The 24,439-nt window shown below is 36.3% G+C and overlaps 1 protein-coding gene and 1 long non-coding RNA gene across 2 annotated transcripts; one reads left to right on the plus strand and one right to left on the minus strand.

Moving 5' to 3' along the window:
* The first annotated feature begins 393 nt into the window (after positions 1–393).
* Positions 394–15,355, plus strand: LOC124309103 (uncharacterized). Its single transcript, XR_006909171.1, has 3 exons — positions 394–427; positions 14,435–14,444; positions 15,226–15,355. It is a non-coding gene; the product is annotated as an uncharacterized LOC124309103 (long non-coding RNA).
* Positions 15,356–19,296: 3,941 nt separating this feature from the next.
* Positions 19,297–21,967, minus strand: LOC124309460 (IQ and ubiquitin-like domain-containing protein). The gene is made up of 2 exons (XM_046773124.1): positions 20,860–21,967; positions 19,297–19,859 (listed from the first exon to the last, which is right to left on the minus strand). The coding sequence occupies exons 1-2, from the start codon at positions 21,965–21,967 to the stop codon at positions 19,297–19,299; spliced, it is 1,671 nt and encodes a 556-aa protein (XP_046629080.1).
* Positions 21,968–24,439: the final 2,472 nt, after the last annotated feature.

Genomic DNA, 24,439 nt, shown 5'->3' on the forward strand with positions numbered 1-24,439 from the left:
CTAAAATAATAACAAATTCTCACCGAAGCGTTTTGAAACATCAAAGCTATCCGATATTTGTTTCGTCTAATTTTTCACCTTGGTTCAAGAATTGACAGGTCCGAATATTATAGAAGTGACGTGATCCTTTTTCTATGAATAAGAAATAAAATTGAAACGAATAATTATTTTATCGCGCTTATTTCCGTTCCTTAGAAATTCAAAACATTTGTCTCTTAGCAGTAAAAATCTTGACGGAATTTAAATCATTCATCTTTCATTGTTTCAATCGAGTCAACTATGTGATTCATTCAAATCTTATGTAGTTGTAGCAAACGAACACTTTTGTATGCAGTATGTTAATTCAACACATAATCACAAGCCTAATATATGTCACCAAAAATATTTCATCACGATTAGGATGCGCAATTTTTTTTTTTTTTCAAACGTTTGCAAATAACTTTTAAACAAACCACGAAATACATCTTCTCTTTAGTTGCCACATTTACCGAAACTTTGATCTAGTCTGCCAAACTTTGTAAACGATATCATAATCCGGATATTAATCAGAGCTCCAATTATCTTTGACTAACCCCCGATAAGCTTTTTTTTTAATTATTTTGTAAGCGTGTTCGTCGAAGCATCAGTTGCGATCGATGATCGCTTAAAACAGCATTCTTTCTGCGTTACATTACCTTCAACTATCTAAGTTCTATTTCAATTGGATACATTTTCCACAAACTCACTGTAACAATTTATTTTACGTAATTTTAAACCAATACAACGATATTGATTTTGAACATCGAACAGGAATATTGAATAATTGGCTATACTGCAAGAAAAAAAAATCGATTTTACTGACTCGCTAAAAAATAGTCATCTGAACATAACGAAACATCGTTTAGCGAAATCGAAAAAATCCACTAGATTTTTAACCACTCGAATGTCGATAACTCCAGTATTTTCTACTGTCTTTACATTTAAAAACATGTTCGGAACTTGGTAGTATAATTAGTTTATAAGCAAGCCATAAAATTATAATAAAAAATACCGGTTTTTGGAAAATCAACCTCCTTAATCCTTTACAGTAGAGCATCTCGTATATGAGACAACATTTTTAAATCGGTTATTCAAGATTACAAACAATTTTCTAGCTTTCGCTGTAATTTTTATTTTATTTTTTTCTTGCATAATTGGACTTCTAAGATGTCAATTTTGATGTCTTAAGAGGAATCATCAAGATTCCGCAAATATAGCGAGCTCTGTCAATAAAGTGTTGAAAATGGTTGTTTTTACAGAATAAATATAATTCTGGGAAGGTTATGGGGACTAGAAAAGTGGAACTTGGTAATCCTGGGTATTTGGGGTTTGCTAAAAACGAAGTTGGCGTCCAAATTTCAGAATTCAAAATGGCGAACCTAACATGGTGAACTGAATATATAAAAGTTGATCCTATTCGATCATATTATACCCGGCATTTTGAATTTTGAAAATTTCTCAGACATACGAGAGAAACCCCCAAGAAAAAAATCAAGACCTGGCATCGCCGATTGATCGTAAGTAAACGATTTATCTAAACTTTTCCAACTTCAATCTTTAAACGTGTTTTTCTCGGAATGGTGTTTTTCAAAACAGTTTCCACTCTCAAAGGAAGAGTTTTTAAAATATCTATTTCCAATTTTGAGAGAACATTTTCAACGTCATTCTCTAGCGCGCTATGGAAGCTTTTTTTTCGAAAACTTCCTATTTTTTTTTTACGAAAAACTATCGAAAAAAAAGGGCCAAATTCGATACTTTTTGTTCAAACCGCCGCCATTTTGTCAAATTTTAAAAAAAAAAAAAAAACCTCCCCAGCGCGATAGCGACTTTCCTGCAGATTAATAATCTGTTTGAAATTTTTGTTTCAGATCAAAATTGCGGCCGCAATCGTGGAATCCGTACAAGACCTTTTTTTTTAACCTGTCATTTCAACAATTTATTTAACTATTATATACTGAATAAATCAACGTAAAAAAAATCATTTTGTACTCGGCATGAATGTATTTATTTATAAAAAAAAACCAGACCGATTAGTTTATTACAACATTTAAAAAAAAATCGCTAAAATCAGTGATTTTTCGAAAGGTCACACTGAGACGATCCCTTAAGTATGTCACTTACGTATAGTTCGAAAGCGCCGGTTAATCCGTGTCTTATGCTCAGTTAACCTCTCTTGCTGCATAGAGCGAAGGGGCTGAGGGGAACTTGCCACTTGGGTTGTTCGTTTCCTGCATGCATGCATTCAGCTGCGTTGCCCTGCGTCGCGTTGCGTTTGCTGATATCCGCACGCGTCAATGCGGTGCACTGTAATTTCCATACATGCGGAAACTGAGCGGATGTAGGAGACTATGGGGGACATGCGGCTATTGTCGAATGGCTGCAAGGGGTACACGAGTTGCGTGGAAGCATCGAGAAAGAAAATGGAAAAACACAACACTCGCACACTACATTTGTTCTCATTAGTTGAGAATTTGTGGGACATACGCTCATGTGAAAAAAGCGTTGAAACACAAGGTGCCGGAACAGAGGTTGAAAAAATGTCACTGATTGTAAATAAACCGATGAACTTTTCGTTGCAAACAATAGTCAGCAACGGGTTTTCCAACCCCAAGCCTATGTCAGTTTCCAAGAACAAAATATGAGAACACTGAAATAATGGTACAAAAATGTTGTAACGCGAAGACGCGTATTTTTAATACAGTACAACCTCTCAATAGTGCCGTTTTCTCCACAACCAATACCACACTCCGGTATTTTCTGCAATCTCTCTCGACAATTCCGCTGGTGAAATGCACACATACTTACTTCAGTGATTCGGTAGTATCTACGTAAATGGAACACAAAGGTTCGAAAATTTTCAAAAAACTTTCAAAAAAGTTGTAACTACACTGTTGAGAAAATCGAGAACTAATTCTCGAGAACGAGCGTTTGTAGTCAGAGTGGGGGAACCGAGATTCTGACAAATTTATGCCCCTCGCATCACAGCCCGTGAGCGGCTCTATTGAGAGGTTGGACTGTATATTCGTGTCCGCGTACCCCCGAAAGAGGGCGACGGCCTTCGAACCAGCTCTGACCGGCCTATTTCGGCAGTTAGTCAACAACTCGCGAAAAGCAAGCAGCGTGTGAATTTCGTGTAGTAGGTAGAGTCGAGTGCCAGTGTAGAAGTGTGTGTGAGGTGTGCCAGCCAAAAGCTGAACATTTAAACGAGAGGACATTCTGTGGAATCACCAATCACGAGGTAATAAAAATGGCGTAACAATCACAGCTGACAACGTATACCATCCTGTGTATAAAGTGAGGTTATGTTTCGGGAATTAAAGGAGTCGCAAGGTTTCAGGCATTCGGATAGATTTTAGTGGAGTTTTGTAGGAGTAATAACTAAAGCGATAACGTTGTTCATCTCATTGGAGGTTTAAAAATGCGTCAATTTAAATAATATCTGGGCCCGGACGTAGCGCCCACGGAATTCTTTCATTATATTGGTAACCCTGCCACCTTAATAAAAGTTCATTAAATTTAACAGAAAACGGATCACCTCCATAGCGAAACGATTTAACTGAAGAATGAGTCACTTTAAATTTTGCATTCATGGACTTTTGGGGTTGAAGCTTAACTCGAAATTCGATCATTCATAATCGTGGATCCAATATGGCGGACGTAAATTCAAAAAGTCATTTGGTTTTGATAGAAGCTTATGATACACGGATTTTGGGTCGCTGATTACGAATCTGAACTCATAATACAAAATTCAAAATGGCAGATCCAATATGGCAGACAAACAAAAACAAGACAATTTTTTAACAAATTCTGTAAAATTGTTTGGTACGTATTAATATTGCGTAAAAATTGGTGTTTCGACTCTCACGTTAAGTTATCAGAAGATGCTTTTTTGGTGGAAAAGTACGATTTTCGACCATTTGTTTAAATGCGCTATGTTTGCAATAATTAAGAAAATAAATTTCATCTTTTTTTTAGTCTTAGAAATATTTCAGAGACTATGTTGAACCAAAAAACTCGGCAATAATTACGAAATAAGTAGTTTAATAAATCAAAAGCTGCAAAAAAAAAAGTGGGATACTAAGCGTCCCAGCGTGAATTAAAGGATTAACAAAACCCTAACATGAATACAATCAGTTAAGAAGAGGATTTTATACTGCAAATAACCTCCCTCGCTACTACCCTCCTTCATTCCTAAAACGGTTTCTTCATTTTTTCTAAAATTGTTTCCAATCATATAATTTTATTCGTTACATAGTGTTATAATTTCTAAAGAAGTTTTTAAAGACAACTTATAAACTGCGTTGGAGTGCTTCGAATGTTTTCCCTGACACTCTGAACGATAATGCTTATCGTTTCATCATTGGCATTTTTCCATGAAAAAGTTTTGGTTGTCCCTCACGAATGAGAAATAGTCGACGAAAAGAGTGCCGAGTTTTCTACGCAGATTTGTAGAAGTCTCTTTATCGCTTCACCTACACAACGACGGTCGAAACTCCTACGTGTACGTAATCTTGCGGCATCCCTGAGCGTTGGAGCTTTTACCATACGAGATAAATCTTGGAGTTTAGAGATATCCGCAACACCAGGGATACATTTGTCACCATGACGAGAGACCGGGTCGATCGTTTTCAAGGTCAACGATTACTTGGGGCGGATTAAAACGATGGGGATATGTCACGACTTCCTGAATATTCCAACGACCAAACTTCACCTAATTCTAAGCTACCATAATTAATAACACCCTGATCCAGCCTCCCATTTTACATATCAGATGTACACTTGGGGGACAATGAATCTGAGACGACTAATTTTTTACACTAGACAATTATGTTGGCAACACATAGAATCCTGCAACGTCATAGTAGGTCGAGCGCGAAACAAACTCTATCTCAATCATAGACTTATAAAGATAGACTGAGCGCTCTTATGAGCCGCATGAAGCAAACATTTAGGACAGAAATATGCAGGGAGTACTCCTTGCTCTCTCTGATGATATTTGTGGCGGGGATCGAGGTGGTAGTGGAGAATGAGGCGAAATTATGCGCCTATATCTATAGCTGTTCCACTTCCACTGCTCCGTTATCTCCCACCATGACGCCGATTGAAAAGAGAGAGCAGTACTCCCGGTATATCTCTGTCCTTTATATGTAATTGTCAGTACCTCTTATAGGAGCGCTCAGTCTATCTCTATAAGTCTATGATCTCAATAAACATAACATAACCCATGACCGTCGAATCTAACCTTAGAATACGTGTCAATCTAACAAGTCATTGTCCCCGCAGTATTTTAAGGTTAAATTCGACGGTCATGGGTTATGTTATGTTTATTGAGATTGAGTTTGTTTCGGGCTCAGCCGACTATGACGCTGTAGGTTTCTCTGCGTTGCCAACATAACTGTCTAGTGTAAAAAATTAGCCGTCGCAGATTCATTGTCCCCGAGTGTACCACCATGCCTCACGTTTATCATTAAAAAAATCATCAATTGACACGTAGTTGTACTTTTATTTATTCGTTTTAATTATTTTATTTTTTTTTCCTCATCTCTTCAATCGTATTGGTGTTACGTAAACCTGCACGAACAGAAAACGTAACAATTTCTAGTTTATTAGATTGTTACCTCGTGGTTTGAAAGCACTTGCGAAACATTCTAGTTCCTTCGATTGACAATTTGGTTTCCAACTGTTAAATTTATGCCTGCCCCCAGTGAATCGCTCTTCGCGCAAATCTTTTTTACTCCTATAGATTTCCTCGCTATTATGTGCCTTGGCTGATTTCCAATTTACCAAGTGGCTTCCATTCATGTTCAATAATTTCTCAGCGTTCAAGGTAATTTGATTATTTGTTGTGGTTTCTTATTATAGTCTATCACATCCGGAAGTCCTTGAAAATCATCTTAAATACTAAGAAATCATTGGTTTGATTTCCAAATGAATCACCTCGCTATATTTTTATGTTCACACGTCCAACTCAAAGCTGGCCTTGCGGATTTTGCTCAAAATTTAAACGATTATAATATAAAGAAAAACCACACCGATTGAGACCAAAGTCATAAAAGCCTGTTAATTAATTGTGGAGTTGTTGGCTCACAACAAACTGATCGAAAACGTAGACGTCCATCGGGAAATGATCCGAGGTGATTTTCTAGACATCAATCATGTAGATCGAGTGAAAACTAAACTTTTAACTATCAGAACAATTACAATAACTTCCATGCATAGTTCTGTTTTTCTTTAAAATAAAGAGGATTGAAAAAAGGATAATCGTGAAAAAAAATAGACAAACGCTACAAGACTTGATCGTCTTTCTAAAATTTCTCGAAACATCGACTAACTCAGTTCTCTCGTTCGTTATATGGCAATGGACAGCAGAAGAGAGGCGCGGTGCTATTGGATTGGGTTCCTCTGCCTATATTCAGGCAATTCTGTCATTGTCAAGTAACACTGTCGATCGTGACCACGTCACCATATTACCCCGGTCAGCGGTCACCGTCGCTCTCGCCTGTCGATCATTCATTAATCTACCCATTCTTCACGCTGATATATCCGCTACGTAAATGTCTACAATATTCTACTGAAATATGAGAGCTCTGAGCATAAAAAATCATAGAAAATCGTTACTTTTTGTTGGTTTTTCGTAATTACAATAAATAAAATAAAAATTGAAGTAAAACCCCATGAATTATATAGTGAAAAAGTATGAAAAACTCTTCTCATCTTTTGGGTATAATATTAGCCGATTTACAGGATCGAACGTAAATTTGTGAAGCCCTTGAGTCCTTACACCATTAATCTACACGCTATATGTACAAAGCAATTGTGACTAAATTTAAGGCGTCTTTTGAAATACAATCTTTTTTACCCCGATGACTTTGTTGTTTCAAGTATTTCACGCAGTTCAGCAATTGATGTTATTTGATAGTTAATTGAATTAATTCGCAACTGTTTTAATGCTCTGCGAAGTCAGTGGAAACAGTAAAGAAAGAAACCCTTACTACAAGCAATGAATTAGTAGTTTTGTTGATTTTTATTCTTATCGTAAACAAGAGTGTTTCATCTTCGACCCAACGTTTTCTTTTCGTTACAGAAACAGCAGGTACCGACTTAGCAACATATTTTCGAAGGTTTCCCACGGTTTTAACAAACTCGAAACTATTCATTAGTATGTTAATATTTTTCTCAGACTCGTCATCTCATTATTTTCGTGAATCGAGGACTGAATATCTTCGTATCATTCGAGCCATACTGTTTGAGCGACTTTCAAAATTTGATGACTTTTCGGCAACCTCGTACCCGACCTTAAACGTTATCTTCAAACTTGGCAATGTATTGCGCAGTAAGCTTCCTTTATGATAACCTAAATTCAACACGAGGATGTATCCAAAACAAGCTTTGCACGAAACTCATAGAATGTCAAGTCGAACAAAATACGTCACCTGAGATTCAGAACTTTGGACTTCCCGTTTACAAACTCGTTTTAAACTGATAATATTTGTGAAATAATAATAAAAATATCTAAAACCTGACTTTAGATTCGTGATCAGCGACCCAACGAACGTTTCGGTAACAATTTTAACTCGAGTCCGTTTATCGATTGTCTAGATATCATCACTTTCATTTTATTCTCCCTAATTTTGTTATTCAAATAATTTGAAAAGTACCAAGCTGATCAAATCTAAAAATTTTCTTTTTTTTCTTCAAAAACAAAGAATGGGAAATTAAGAACGATGTAACAAGAAGAGAAAAAGAAGATGAATGAATATGAAAACGAAAAAGAAACAGAAATATACGTGCTGTTAAAAATGTTCCTTTGGACAAAGGTTTTGTCTCTTTTATTGGTGACAACTTTCCTCAACGGAAAACATACTATAAGCTACGTTGGAGATCGCAACGCTGCACGATCTCTCCCCCTAAGATAACTTACGGTACATATATGTACCTAGGTAAGGTGTCTCTTCTTCGATGTATATATAGGTAGATACGTCTACTACACCTGGTATACGTGCTCGGGCTTCGAAATACTCGACAAACCAAATCGAAATCCCGTTTACGATAGGAATTCTATCAAAGTGAAACTAGCTCCATTTATACTACAGCTGCCCACGCTACAGCTTTTCATACGATTCTCTTTCATTATCCCGACCCAGCTATCTCGTCAAGCTTTTAATTTTCTTTCGGTAGGGGAGAAAATACATGATCTATAGATATTTTCTTTCAATAAAGGCAAAAAGAAACATGGTGATGCGATTATCTCTCGGGATATTTTATATTTTGTATCCGTAGTAGACGGTATTATTCTGCGTTGTAATCTTCGGACAAAAACTAAATATTATTTCTCTTTCCGAAATATTAAGAAACAGGTAGAACAGATAGAACAGATCGAACGTCAAACCAAAGTAAAGATTACCCGAAGGGACGAAAAACTCGAATATACCGGACCCTAACAAGGAACCCCTATTAGCTGTTCATATAATCATATGTTAACAGGAAATAGAAATTCGGGCGATTAGTTACTGCGGTAAACGGTAAATTTGAAGAAATCACGGCATTAAAGCGAGAGAATTGAATTAGCGGCCAGCGCACTCACCCTGTAATAGCCTCATTAGCATCTGATAACAAAAATATAATTTTCAGTGTTGCTAAATTTATAAAAAGCATGTATTTTAAGACATAAAGTAATAGGATTTCAATTGTGTTCATTTATTCGATATCTATATGTATAATACAAGTTTGAATTACGCGCCTTTCCTGAATTAAAACGCCAATTTTTATGTGTCGTGGCAGTGTATTAAAAATAAGCCAATAAAGTTAATATATTGGAGATGGGGATTCAAAGACTTTTAAAAGAATTTTTTAGATGTAGAGCCGTATGAAACTTTCACAGTGAATAAAACAAGGAGTATATCGATAACGCACAGAATCAAATGGGCGCTTGTCTCCGCAATTTAGTTTAAAAGCAAGAGGACAATAAGTGGCAAAGTTTGTACAATGTAGAGGCACTATCAATCTACTATGGATTAACTATGCGTCGTAATCATGATTCTGTCAAAAAAATGAGGGACTACTGTTTGCACTATTTGCCAAAACGTAATTGGGTCGTATCTTTATGCTATCGTTGTCTGATGCTGCAAAACATACTCGACTGTCTTTTTAATCAACCGAAAAGGAATAAGAGCAGGAGAATTTGAATGTAGACAGAGCAATTATATGAAGCACGCATCGCAGATTAGAGATAAATACAAAATAAAACTTCAAACACTTTTACCTCAAAACTACATTTTCCAAACTGGTCGGAATCATAACTTTGACAAATCCTTACAATTTTTACTGTGGCTTTAAAATTACGTTATCCAGAGAAGCGCGTAGAGATTTGTGATATAGAATGAACTTTTTTTTTTATAAATAATTTTCCGTGTAACTTTTTATCGTAAAAAGAGACTTTATTTCGGCCGTGCAACACTTTTACAAAACACTCCCCGAGCTAATCTTATATAGAGCTGAAAGTTTGTTTCGGTGGTGGAACACTGCATATAAAAAGAGATCTCTTTGGCTGAGCTCTGGCACCGCCATTTCGTAAAAAATAATGTTTAAAACAATTAAGACTATCTTTAAACTATGCATAATAAAGACATCTAAACAGATTATGTATTGCATTGTACTATGTTGTTATAAAAAAAAATCTCGAAATCAGTCTTTTTTTCATTTTTAGAATAGCGTTCATTGCTATATCAAAGTGACTACTGCGAAGAAATAATTCTGGTTCAGTGATTTTGTGGAATATCATTTTCCCAATAAAATGAGCTTTGTATAGGGTGAAATCAAACTAATCAACTAGATCTTCCACCATTTGTAGTGATTTGAAATGAAGCACTGTAGTCTAAGCTTTCGTTGGCAAATCCAGTATATTCAATTTTTGCACTACCTTTAAAGAGATCTGTGTAGTTTGGAAATATAAGAATTCAATGAATACTAAAAATACGTATAACTCGTAACTAAATTCATATACAGTACCTATTGTTTTTTGACCGACCTGCAGCCTGCTTAAATTGAACAATTGCTAATGAAAATTGATATCAGTGCAATCTTGAAAAATTAAATATTCGACATTACCCACGTGATGAAGAAAATTATAGTCTTCGTGGGGATTTTTTAACCACTGAATATACGTGAACCTGATGAGTTTTTATAACTGCATATAGTCCTAACTTTCGTGTACTTCCGGATTGTATGTGCCACCGCCGTCCCTTCGTACTCATCCTGGTGAAACGAGATTCTACCGTAGACGAAGAAGCTGCACACTGTTTTCCGTTGAAAATTATGCAAAACTCTGGAGGAAAATTATAAAAGGAGATAAATTAGCACCACTTCCCTCTTGACGCCGTTAATATAACAGCCTTAAATTATATGCAAATAGCACCGCGTAAAATAGAAGAAACAGGAAAATGACAAGGACAAGAACGTCGACCTGCATATTCCAGGTAATGACACAACGTATGTCCACGGAGGGAATGAAAAAAGGAAGATAAAACTGAGTGGAAAAAAAGACCTCATAAGCATCTCTTCCTCAATTTGTTCTTCCATCACATTTTTTTCGATGGCTGCAGTGATTTGATATACCATATTTGATAAAAGTATGAATCTCAATAACTGTGGATCGACTCTAGAATTTACCTGGGAATAAAATTTTTTTGCATACAAAAATACGAAAGGTATTTTTTGTTGCTTCTTTTCTTTTCTCTACTCTTCTTCTGGTCCCTTCTTTCCGCTTTCCTGTGCTACGCCTCTCCGTTTATACCTCGGCTCACTTTTACTTAGGTTTGTTTTTCGTTCACTGCAGGAAGTTCACTGGCAAAGACAATTTCATATTCACTTTCATATTAGAGTACCTATAGGTACCCGCACCTACATGGCTCTGTAATGAAAAGCGCATCTTTGTGTACAATTTTCGCGCCACCAGCTACCGTACGTTTTATATTTACATGCACAGCGCATAGTCAAGGAGACAAAATTAGTAGACTAAAAAAGAAGGGACGAAAAAAAAATGTGAGAACACTTTGTCATGCGGATGGTATTTAAGCTCGTTCTCTACCCTGAGAATTGCAAATTGCCCAGTATACAAAGTCTGGGGAGGAAATATTCGTACCTCGACTCTACGACACAGGCTGTGGCATGAAAAGTTACAAAATGAAGGATTAAAACTGAAAACCGTTTCTTTTCACCAATAATGATTTTTAGAATAATTTTCATTCATGTAAGCTTAATCAAAACAAAATCGTTCGACGATGACAATTTTAATAAAAAAATTTCTTTAACCTCCAACTAATAGTACTCAATTATCTGCAACGTCGCAAGAATGAAGTACATTGATTACAATCTTTTTAATACCAAACGTATCGTACAGTCTGTCTATCCTTAATTCCTGTGAAGGCTACAAACTTTGTTTCGTGCCTCATCTATACTTCTGATAATTTCTTGATTACATTTTAGTACTACTTTATAATATTAAGATTGGCTAAATTGGGTAATTTGTTTAAAATTTCTTTTCATCCACTCAGGATTTCCATCATCCCTAACATTTTCAATATGTCCCGAAAAGTATGAAGGAGAAAAAAAAATTATACAACACGGAGATTTGCTTTTTCTACGAACGTTTGAGTGAAAGACAATTTACATTTTTCCCCATCCCGGATGTGAATTTCAGCGATTGAGCATAACATTCAACTTTTCCAGTCGATAAGGCACTTCTTTTTACTGTGAATTTAAAAAAAAATGTACACTAACGTGTCCGCAATGTTCAAAAAAATTGGCATCGCTATTGCGGCACAAGCGCCTAATTGTGAACATATAATTCATCGCATGTAGTTATGGTTGCCTGTATGTAGGCGTCCGCACGCGAAACAAATTGCCTATCACACGGCGGATATCGCTAAAATATGTCTAAAGAAGCACAAGCAATTCAATTCATTGCTTTTCCAACGTTGTGTCAAGAAAGAACACTCGAAATTAACGGAGATTTTTTTACCGAGACAACCATGCAGTTAATGAGTATCACAAATTGACGACGCATTTCATTCCCTTCCTCAAAGTTTGTTCACCCCAATGAAAGCATCTGTGCTACTTTGTACGAATCAATAGAAACTGATAGCATTTACAAAGTGTTACTCATGTTTATCACAAGATTTCGTGTCGCTGGTATCTTCTCCGGTGCAGTGCATAGTTTGAAATTTGCATACTAAATATGTGATTAAAATTCTAGGACGAAAATATGAATACCCGACTAATCGTTATGCATGGAATTCACAGTCTCTTGAAATATTGACTTCCGCTTCATTTTTATCTCAAGTTTCCAGTCGCATGGATAAGTGGCATAATGCATTTGAATATGTGACAAATCTCAAGAGACAGGCGAGGCCACGACTCAAGAGTATCCCCCTGGCAAATGAGGAGCTCCTGACTTGGTAATTGCATCCGAAGAAAGAGCTTAGCCGTTGAACGGTGAAGAGTAAGCAATAAAGTGCAAGGAATACATTAAAACGAGTGGCGGACATTAAACGCGGAAAGCATTTTGTCCACGAGGTTGAAGCTGGTAACGTTACTTTAACGATGCATGTTCAGGAAAATCGTTATTTCGCAGCCTTACGATTATCTGAAATTCGGCTGATCAATCACAACAAAGAAAACGTGTTCATATTTTGAAATAACCAAGTCCTTGAAAGTCGTTCTGAAATTGTACAACAATTCATTCCACGATTTGTCGTTACCTTTACGTTATACTAACTTCACCTTGGTTTTTGTCCTCGCAAATGCGAATATACACCGATGCACTAACTACACTATCTACTACCAGACATGTAGATAGGATTTATTCATTCTCTCAAGAAGTCCAATTTTGCGGTTAGTTCATCTTACACATTTCTCATTCAGGAGTAGTTTTCCAGTTCATGAGTGAAGTCAAACAAAAAACCGCATGTTCCTGAGGAATACTATTAGTGAACGAAAGAATGTTTAAAAAGTTTTTAACACAAGGAAAATGAACCCAATTGTTCAAGTTGCCCAAGGAATCCTCATCAAGTGGTGTGAAAAGTGCCGGAGTATTTTGGTATCAGATCGATCGTAGATTTACGACTCTCCGATGGCCTGGCCAAGTGGTCAGGCCAAGTACAAGGGCGTGGTGCAGGACATCACGACCCAAGACGTGCCCCTTTGGGATATTTGATGACGTGCATCTTAGTCTTCGAAAATCTACCTACCTATGTGCACCAGTTTTTTTTCTTATTACTATTTATAATTACGTTTGTCTGTTACTAATGTATAATGTACCTACCCAATGGGTGCTGTGATTGGCCTTTTAAAATTATAAATGAAACCAATATTAGATCAAGTAAAATGAAACCGGATTCCAAGAACTTTATGTGACTTTAAAGGTTTCAGATATTTCAGATGGTACATAATTGTAGAAGATTTCACGGGAGTTCAGAGAAATGATTTTATAAGATTTCATCATTTACACCATATTTCAAGGGTAGTCAGCCCCTCGGGGTCATACTGGCACAAAAGGGCGCACAGCTATGGCCTCGGTTGGTAAGGAGAATGTAGCGTCATTTACGCGTGAAATGTTTCAATCATAATCTGCGTAACATCAAAGCAAGTTAAAAACAGCAGCTTGTTGTATAATAAGGTTATGAAAAGGAAGGGTGATTTACAGTGTGGATTACAAAGAGTTTCTTATTCGTGCTGGGTTGAAAATCATCGACGAGGGTCTTTTTTAAAGTGACCTGCACCTACAGAAAGAAACGTACTTTATAGATCGTTTTGCCGATTAATTATCTAACAAGAATATCAGCAATACTTTATTATATTTATATGCCGTACAGTATGTTGCTAAAGGACGATTTCGTATTCGACAAAGTTTCGAAGAAAACTTACTTTTTGACAAAAAATGCAAACAAATATTTAAATTCTTCTGTACAACTTCTATGCAAATCATCTATTGAGTGCGATCTCTAATTGTTTGAAAATGAGCAAATTTAACAAATATTAATTGTTGACATTGCAAAGCATGTAATATGATACGGATAGTAAATGTAGACTGCAATCAAAGTATAATAACAATAGAAGGATAGTAGAAGTATAAACATAGCTAGACAGCAATTTTGAAATGAATATATTCTGGTGGATCTACAATTGCATTCGGACTTATTTAATCCCGAGCCATCCAAATGTTGAAGTAAATCCAATAATAACCCAAGGTCGTTTATCTGGTAAATATTTCACGATAATAAGAATTGGAAAATAGCAGTATTGAAACTTTACGGTATCTGGCATTATTTTAACTTGCGAAACAAATCATAACAGATTTTATTTATTCTGTACCATTAAACAGCGATTTTCACATGATTGCCCAACGGACACTGACAAGCATTATCAATGTACGATGTGTAACCGATGTTACGATTGTTTACAATCTTTACAAAATAAATTTGACACCTACCTATTTATTTTCTTCTTTTCAGCTCCCAAGGCGCTAAAATCACAACCATATGCATTATTAATTAGAAAACGTGCGTTACAATAATTTGTGCCTATGCAAAAATCAAGTATAAACACGTTATCCAAATTTCGGCAGTTGTATTGACGCGAAGCCGATCAAGCGGAAGCTTCGGTGACACGTGGGATTCAAAATTCAAATGACAATCAATAATAGTGCGGGTATCGAGTATGCATATGTAATGCGTAATATCGTAGTCGCATGTCTTGATGGATTTCGAAATGCAATTAGCGCGAATGCCAATTATTCGACGGAGGCCTATAATTCCAGGTCCAATGATACATCGCCGTAAATTTATGCCAGGATCGTGTTATGAATCAACTGTTAGCAATGCGGACTTCACTCCACCGCCTTTACAGGATATTAATTTCATGCGTAACGTTTGATTGTATGATTCGTATACGTACATGATAATAGTTTATACAGGCGAACGTACAGCGAATGATATATATTTTTCAGCATTCTTATATCCCTAGACACATTAAATTGACAATAAATTGCTTGTTTGGGTTTACGATTACTCATTGTTACCTGGAATTTACGAAATATTGCATTAGCTGCTGAACCTTGAAATAATCACTAACAATGATTGAAGTAAACGTGGTTATGTACACTTGAAAATTTGTTCTCCATAGTCGGTAAGCTTCATTTTCCTATTGTAGGTACACTTAGGGACAATGAATCTTGAGACGGCTAATTTTTTACACTAGACAGTTATGTTGGCAACACAAAGAAACCTACTGCGCCATATTCGGCCAAGCGCAAAACTAACTCAATTTCAATAAACATAACATAACCCATGACCATCGAATCTAACCTTCGAATACGTGTCAATTCAAAAAGTCATTATCCTTTCGGTATTCTAAGGATAGATTCGACGGTCATGGGTTATGTTATGTTTATTGAGATTGAGTTTGTTTCGCGCTCGGCCGACTATGGCGCTGTAGGTTTCTCTGTGTTACCAACATAACTGTCTAGTGTAAAAAATAATCCGTCGCAGATTCATTGTCCCCAAGTGTACTTGTCGTTATTCTCGATAAGTTGAAACTACAAATAACTCAATTATTGGACTTGGATGAAAATGACCGAAATTTCAGATAACACGAAAGTTGGACGGGCCAAAGTCATGATCCAACTCGCTTCTTAGTTCTACGTCCATGACCTTCTCCGAGTATCTTCGAAAACTGCGACCATTTCCTAGACCCCAAATCCCAAGTAATATCACGAAATATACCAACATCGTAATATAGTGCCGAGAACTGCACAACTATCAGCATACGGTTGCAGGAAAGTTATAAATTATTTTTTAAATTAAATATGACACGGTTGAAGCCTCACATTTTTTGCCACTAGACGTCATGATGACACATTTTAGTTCCCAACGTAATATAATGGTTAGTAATGCAAAAATGTAAATATGTTGTAATGTAATAATGTAAATTGCAGAGTTATCTTCTTCTTCTTCTTCCGTTTTAACGCTAATCGGGATCTGAATTGCAGAGACACAGTAATGAATTATCACCTATCAACATGAATTTTGAGTCTGGGTTCTAGATGTCAAATTTTCGTTTCTTCCACGTAACTAATAAAAGAAAAACTATTTTTATCAGATAAAGTTTGCTTTCGTAGATATTTCGGATTTTAGGAAAAATTACCTATTTTTTAATTAAACAAACTTTTGTTCAAAAATAATAATTAATCACAGGTCAACAAAAAATAACTCTTTTGTTTTGAGTTTATAATTGAATAAATGAATTTTGATTCTGTCGAATAATAACCAAAATTTTAATTTATTACTTATAAAGTTTGCTTTTGACTTTTTTACATTTACAAATAAGACAAAAGCAACCTTTACAATTAACGATTGAAGATTCATTCAATTGGAAAATAAATGAACAATTTCAATTAACTAACGTTGATTTTGAATAATTTCTATCGATTTCTACTTTATCGTCGTGTGATTTTCTTTTAGTTCCAACGTTCCCAATGATTTCAATGATTTCCGATGCTTGCCACTCGAATTCCTCAGGCCTACCACATGATTTCAATTTATTGGCAAAGATTACCAATGATTGCAATTATCTAGATCGTCTTCTCGTGATTTCAGAGAACTTTTAAGTCATTTGGGTTCACTGTTCAAAATTTCTCTACGAAACTTCTTAAACTGTATTGAAAGTTTTATTCGGCTACGAAACAGTGAATTTACCATACATATGACCATTTAACATACAAATACAACAAATTTAGTAAATTCAAATTACTTTTCTGTGCTTTTCCTATAAATTTTATATAAAATTTAAAATTTGTATCCTAAATTTAAGACAAATACATAGTAATTTTCGTCGCTGCAGCGAATTTGTAAATTTCCAACCCAATTTCGTAAATTGACAACTCTCTTGTACTGTAAATGTGTAGTAAATTCACAATAATCTTTAATGGTAATTCCTTCGATTTACAACTTGATTTCCAACCGTTAAATTTACAACTTCCTCGATTGAATGGCCCCTCGAAGAGAGTAAAAGAGAGAGAGAGAGAGAGAGAGAGAGAGAGAGATTACAGCGTGAAAAAGCGCCCTACGATAGGTTTCTCAAATTAAAATAACTTGCAGGATAAACCTAGGATGCGAACTGGTTTAGCCCATAAATTATGTCGATCTTATCTACTATATAGATAAGAATATATCAATGTCACCGAGACGATTCGTTTTAAATGCAAATAGGCAAGAAACACTTCTGCTGTTCAAACCAAGTCACCAGGTGCTGAGCTCCACGCAGGCGGCTCACTTCTTCTTCTTCTTCTTCTTCTTCTTCTTCTTCTTCTTCTTCTTCTTCTTGTTCTTTGCAGCGGCAAGTTCTGCAACGTGCATCTCCCCCCTTTCGATCCGTTTTTTTTTTTACCCTCCCCAGATCCATTCTCTTCTGGTTACGTCTTCCGCTACCTGTGATTCTTATTTTCTTCGATACCCTCGGAAATTGAAAGAAAATAGTTCGACCCTGCGTCGGCAATTCGCATGCTGTGTTGTAACGCATCTGTGTTGGACATCGGCTACTGACTATTTTTTTCGGCAAAGGAACGTTTTATTATTTCAGTATCGACTACGGCAACTTTATATTTCACGTAAGTAGCATTCTCCGTCAAAAACGAACTGGAATAGTCATTTGAATTTTTGATTGCATCAAAATTTTTATCGATTATATTACACGTAAAATATTTATAATATTTATAATATTATGTAAAATATTTAAGCGGCAACAAAAGTAAGACAAAAATATTTAAGAATAAAAATTTCGTTCCAAGTACAGATTTATTATTTTCATGATTTTCAATTACCTCCATTGGTAATTTTTTATTGATAGTTTATTTTATAAGACATTAAAAATCATACTTATATCATACTAATTGCAAGTCATTTCATATTAGGGTTTTTTTTTTTTTTTTGAAATTTCGATAATTTTAAAAATTCTGAAAAAATAGAAAAAATTTTTTACCCACGACGGAGCTAGGCAAAAAATTTGTGAAATAAGAAATAACTTTTTTGATAATTTAAAAAAAAAAAAGAAACGAAGGATACAATGTTCAAAATTAGATTTTAATCTAAGAATGGAAAAAAATCTGGTGAATAGTTTTTTGATTTTTTTTTTTTTTTTTTTGCATCACATTATTGAAGAATTCATTGAAAAACACACAATTTCACAAAAAAAAAAAAACATTCAAATTAATGCATTTTAACAAAAGTTACGGGATTTAAAGAAAAAACGTTTTATACCTTGAAAAATTCGTACATCTCATGAACGGATGAATAAAAAAAATTCGGGTGACATCTTGAAACTCTTTTTCACAGATCCCAAAAGATTTTATAAATATCAAAGTCCAAAGTAAAATTGCCAATTCCGACGGACGGTAGGTTGAGTTGGCATGGAATGCTTTATATATAGTAATCGTAACAGTCTATTGAGATAAAGTATCGGTATCAGGTAATCAAATATCACAAACTTTGAATCGATTGCTCATACATCGCAACAATATACTATTATATTATAAACATAACAAAAACCAACGATAATTTGTCGTCTTATACAGCTACTTAGATTGTTTGCACCATCTTCAGGGTATTTGATTATCCTATGTACTTATTAAAAAAATAGGAACTTATATAACAAACGTAAATGCAACGGAATAACCAACGAAAACGATTCGTGTACACGTCTTAAAATTAAGGTCATGTAGTACTCCTAACTTTACCGACCGAACAAACTCATCCCTTTTCTTCCTATATTAAATAAAGAAACGAACGAAGAGGGTTCAAATTTTAACGGTGCATTCCTCTTTCGCGAAGGAATACATGAAAGTTACTCATATCCTAAAAATCATCAAAAACATGTGTTACCATCCCACATTTCCCGCATTTCAGGAGCTAAACAGTGCATAGCTCAGATACTTTGCGCAATTTCGGAAAGAATGAGGAGTAAAATGAGCTGTCTTGAGACCGTTTTCATGGAATATTGAGGTCGCTAGATAAATTAATTTCGTGAATAAAAAATGCTCTCACGATCAGCCGGACGCACGGCGATCCAAGGAACAAAAGTGCGATGCACCGTCGAAATTTAAACCCTTTCCATTCGTTTGTTTATTTAATATAGAACGAAAAAGGGTGAGTTTGCTCGGTTGGTAAAGGTAGGAGTATTACATAACCTTAATCACAGATTACGCATTTCTGGATTTGAACGTTTGATTCACAAATCTACATTGATGATTCGTGCTTTCGAATCATTCATTGAAGTCACGGCAAACATATCCAAGGACTTGAAGGTAACTCTGGCTTGTAAATTTTTCCTCAAAAACTTTTCAATCAGATGTTTGCTGTACACGCGATTTGGCTCTTCAATTTCCTCGTGAACGTTAGCCTCCCTCTTCGTAAGAACCAAAGTGTTCCAAGGCGCCCAAGTCGCCTCTTTTTGGAACCTAACCAACGCCAGCTGATGCAAATCTGTGCACTCCGAGATTCCTGACTTCCCATGCCAAATAACCGTCACCAAGTGCCGGATGCCCTTCGGTCCTATCACGAAGGCCACACTATCGAAGGCCTTCATCTTCGCCTCGTGTTTCCGCACCCTCCGCAGCATCTCGTCGAAGGGCTCGTGCACCGGGCGAACCGAGGATTTTGGCGCGATATTCTCGCAGTTCAAGCAGGTCGAAATCCGCTGGTGCCTGTTGAGGCCGAATCTGGTGATGGGCAGAAGTTTCCCACATCTTCCGCAAACTCGGGTCATTTGGTTTGTTATTACCCGTCGTCCCCCTGGTGAAAATGATCTCTTTTACAAACTATAAGGAAAAAGGGCGAATCTTAAAAATTCATCAAGAACCGTAGTTTTTTGCAGTTTTTAGAAATACTAGTTCATAGAAAACTACCACTATTCATAAATACCTATGACAATTGACAATGTTTAACATAAATTCACGAAAATATACAGCTTCGATAAAACGTAATACTGTTGCGTGGATTTTGGTAGAAACGTACGAATATCTATGAAGATCTAGAATTGAAATCATGAGAAATAGTTCCGCGTACATTTCAAGAAAGTAAAACAGAAAATCTATAAAAAATTACCATCGTAGTTGGAATGGTTACTTTCGATTGAGCAGAGAAAAACTACGACGATCTACGAAAATCTAAGCTTGGAATTCGAAATGTTGAAAAGTACAACATTTCGTAAACTCCATAAATTCTCATAAAATAGTACAAATTTTGACGAAAAATTTCGATGATCGAAAATTTTAGGATTCACTTTAGATCGATAAGATCACGAATATGTATGAGAAAGTATGAAATGCTATTTTTGAACCACCGCTAGATGTCGCATCTCTCTCACAAGGAAAACTTATTGCAGGCAAGTTAAGTTCCGAGCAAAATTCGAGTCTACATTCGAAGACTGATTTTGTCATTTTATGCTCTTAAGTATGATCTAGACGGATTTAAAGAATCTGTCGTACATCGATAAACTCACTTTATCTAAAGAAGTGACTCTCATGAAAAAACTAACATTGATTATTCTGTTAACCGAGGAATCCTACGATATTCTACAACAAATTGCATCCATTTCAACATTTGATATAAGAAGAATGCGAGTCAATCTACACTCATCTATTAAAAACGACGATAATCTACGAAAAGCTACGTATTGTGACGAAATCCAAGTACAAAAACTCGGAATCGTCCCAAATCCTATACTTTTTGCATAGAAATTTTCGTAAAAATTCGTATAAATTTTCATGGAAATTCGTAGAATTATTTTCACCAGGGCCTTGATTTAACGCAACGGCTTCTTCCTCTGTCCGACATTTGGCGTCGCAGGATGTTTCTTTCCGTATGAAATAGAGGAACGCCAATTTCAAGCGAGCCCTCAATTGCTCCAGCATCGTCTCGTGCACGTTCCTCGATAGTAAGCAGAGCTCTTGATCGATGAGGTAGATTATTTCCAGGACAATTTCACACGTGTGAGCCTTCAAAAATTCCTTGATTTCGAGAAGCAGGTTCAAACGCTCTTTGACCGTTAAACCCATCCGCGACATCGACTCGTACAACCTTTTGTACTCTTTTGCCTTCTGTACTCTAAGTGTTTCCATAGAAACGGTACATCCTCTGTATCCCGTCCAGGTAATCGGCTTTGTTCGACGGATCAAAAACTCCATGTTACGTCTCTCCACTTGAGCCTGCTTCACCTCGGTCTTCATCCTGTCGATCGCTCGGAGCAGTTCGATTTCTTTCTGCAATATAACCGCGTGCGCCGCCATCTTTGAACACTTCATGAAAGTCCGGTTCGCCCGTTCAATTTCCTCGATCCTCCAACGATCCACCAAATTGTAGAGCATTTCAAAATCGTCCCGAGTTCGCGGTTTTGTCGAATTTATGATGTGAAGTTGTCGCCTGTTTCCATGCTGCTCTTCAAACGTCCTGTAAAAACTGACGTTCGTCCTTACCAGGTTGCGAAATATCGATGCGAAGTGTCGTATCATCGCACGTGTCCGATAAGCTCTGTAACATTTTTGAATTTTTACCGCAAAGGCTTCGAGGTTCTCACTTGAAGCGCCACCATCTTGTAAAACGTCTTTCCTTTGTTTCGGTTCGAACTTTCCCGCCAATAAATACTTGTCCGATATCCTGGGTATATGAATTCCATTTTCGAACGTTTGACTACCTTTTTCCAAAGGCACTTCCGTCGATTTATCTACAAACACCGTCGTTTGCGTGTCTCGACTTGTCAGGGAATCCCATGATACTTTTGGATCTCTTGGACGAGTCTGAGTTGTCGCGTTGTGATACTCCCTTTGAGTTCTCACATCTTTCCACCCACCGAGAAACGGCTTTTTTGTGCTGTTGTCGACAATCTCTACTACGATCACCATTTCTTCAAGTTAACCAACTCGCAATTTATTCGCATTTCAGCATCGGTTCCTTCTATTATACCTGACCCCTGAGAAAAATTTCTTTTATTATACAGATACTGCAAAATTCTGGCCCCTATCCATTGTTCCTCCGGCATCAAATTAATCATCACAATACCTACAAGAGACTACAGTATGGATGACCGTAATCAAGAAGAATGGTAACGTACTTGTCACAGGTTTTTTGCAGAAATGAAAAAACGTAATAGCATTCAACGAAGATTACGAAATAACATTATTCTTTATCACTTTTCACCTTATGTGCTAATAAATAGCGTTAAATGAAGATGTTTCATTTGCAGATTGCACGTTGAAATGTATATAATTTTTACACTGTTGACAGATCTAGATTTACAGCTGATAACGTTACAGGATCTCACGAAAATCCATTTGGTTTTAAAACTGTCTGGGAAAAGTTTTGAGATAAATCAAATAATATGAAAATAAGCAATAAACAAAGTAGTTTTTTGTGCAATATGAATTGCGACGCTGATCGTGAGTTGCGAAGAAAAATAGCGGTTATTTAGAGTTTGTTTTCCATCACGAGTTCACGATAAGTCATCAATCGGTACAGATAAATTTTCCAGAACATGATAAGTCAAAAAAAAAAAAATCTCAAATGCACTTAGCGCGTCCAATTTCTTCTTTAGATACCGTGGAACTACTAACAAATCCTCGTGCAACTGCCAGATAAGCGTCGAAATCATGCGGTTGCTAAGCCTGAATTCCGATGTTTGATCAATCCGGCAGACGCTACAGGTATAAATTTAACCGTACCGTCATAGATTTGGTCTCAATTAACAGCGCGGTGTAAGGATGAAACCACAAAATTATGTGCAAGTTTGAAGGAAAATATTTATCTGGACTCTTGAGCAAAACAAGAGCAAACGCTCGATCTTTGAACAAGTTATATTGTGGTTGTTCGAAAAAAAGAAAAGCACTATTAAAGTGTCTAATATCAATCACAGGCATAGAGCATGGACTGCGCATTAGAGATAGAAATGCATGCGACCAATATCTGTTTCTTTCCGGCCATAAACGTCACTCTCCTGTTAAGCGCCGCTGGTGTGAAATTTTTTTGCGAAAATGGATAGAAGAAAAAATCAGATAAGTGCGAGTAGAACTCACGTCCTGAGGGATCCGTACAAACTTAATTATTTTCTTTGTGGGATGTATTAACAAATTAGCTGCGAGTGTCAAAATATGTGACATAAATGGCCGTATATATCTTTTGATTGCATTGCCTTAAAAGCTTGAATTTCTTACACCTCCAAGGGACCGTAGAACTTAGTATTTGGTATTAATTTCAACTTGATACTTCTTATACCCGTTCCTGAGAAAAAGGGTCTTGACAGGCAGACGGACAAGAAAATGGTCCTATAGGGGTTGTTTTTTGTCCCTTGAGGTACGGAATCCTTAAAAGACATTGAGTGTTGAGTACGGAAATAGTATATCGTGTGAGACAAACTCGGACCTTTCGAGTCCAGCGTCAATTTGCAATATGAGTCGCAGGTCAGCTGAAGACGTATATTGCAAATATGCGAAGGAAAAAGACCGTTGCCTCTTTGTTGCACATGATTCTTTATATAAAAAGAGTATGTTACGCATTTTTTCACGAAGCACGAAATTGAGGTTAGGGTCGTGTAATGACAGATTTGTCCGCGACAGCGCCTGCGCAGAGTATTGAAAAGACCACTTTTGTGTTCTAGGATTCAAAATTGGTCTTTTTAGTACTCTGCGCATGCGCAGTTGCAGACTCACTGTACAGTCATAGAAACGCGTACTTTGCGTACGGAAAATGCGCATAAAAAAATGCATAAAACATGTTCGCGTTGTATAAAAATATTTTTCTTATTATATTTATCTTATCAACCGAGAGTTTCTTTCCTTTGTTCATTATATCAATTACTTAATTATTAACGTCAACGTGTTTGAGTAAAAGAACCTGACCTCACGTTATGACATTCCATTCACATACGTATTGTCAACTGTATGATGACCCAATCCGTGGGATAAGACTATTCATTTTTGATTCTTGCCACCTCCGATTTGGCGTTGCCAAAAAGGTTCGGTCGATATTGCGACTGTTGTTAATTGTTATTAACGTTTATGTTTTTTACGAGAGCAGTCATTATAACGAGTTAATTATCGATCGATGTAACTCAGAAAATGGAAAGAATGTACTCCCGAGATAACAGGGGTTGCACTCCTGGGGGTGTGATTGAATACTTGCTTGGTTCAAGTAAAAATCCCGAAGGCGCGGCGTAAGGAGTAAACGTAAGATGCTACGAGCGGTTCTGAAAGACAGAGTGCTATTAAGAAGAAAATGGGGTGAAAATGGAGTGAATTATCAAAATTGTTTTAGACAGTGTTCTTGAATGAGATTTACATAAATATTTATTTTGAGACAGTACGATTTTAGGCCGAGAATAG

The sequence above is a fragment of the Neodiprion virginianus genome, chromosome 7 (genome assembly GCF_021901495.1).
Source record: "Neodiprion virginianus isolate iyNeoVirg1 chromosome 7, iyNeoVirg1.1, whole genome shotgun sequence".
Lineage (NCBI taxonomy): Eukaryota > Metazoa > Arthropoda > Insecta > Hymenoptera > Diprionidae > Neodiprion > Neodiprion virginianus.

Coding starts and splice junctions, on each gene's coding strand:
- LOC124309460 (XM_046773124.1), bottom strand. CDS start 21,967: ATGGTGATCGTAGTAGAGATTGTCGACAACAGCACAAAAAAGCCGTTT. Junction 19,860..20,859: donor TGCGTTAAATCAAGGCCCTG/GTGAAAATAATT, acceptor CATTTTCACCAG/GGGGACGACGGGTAATAACA.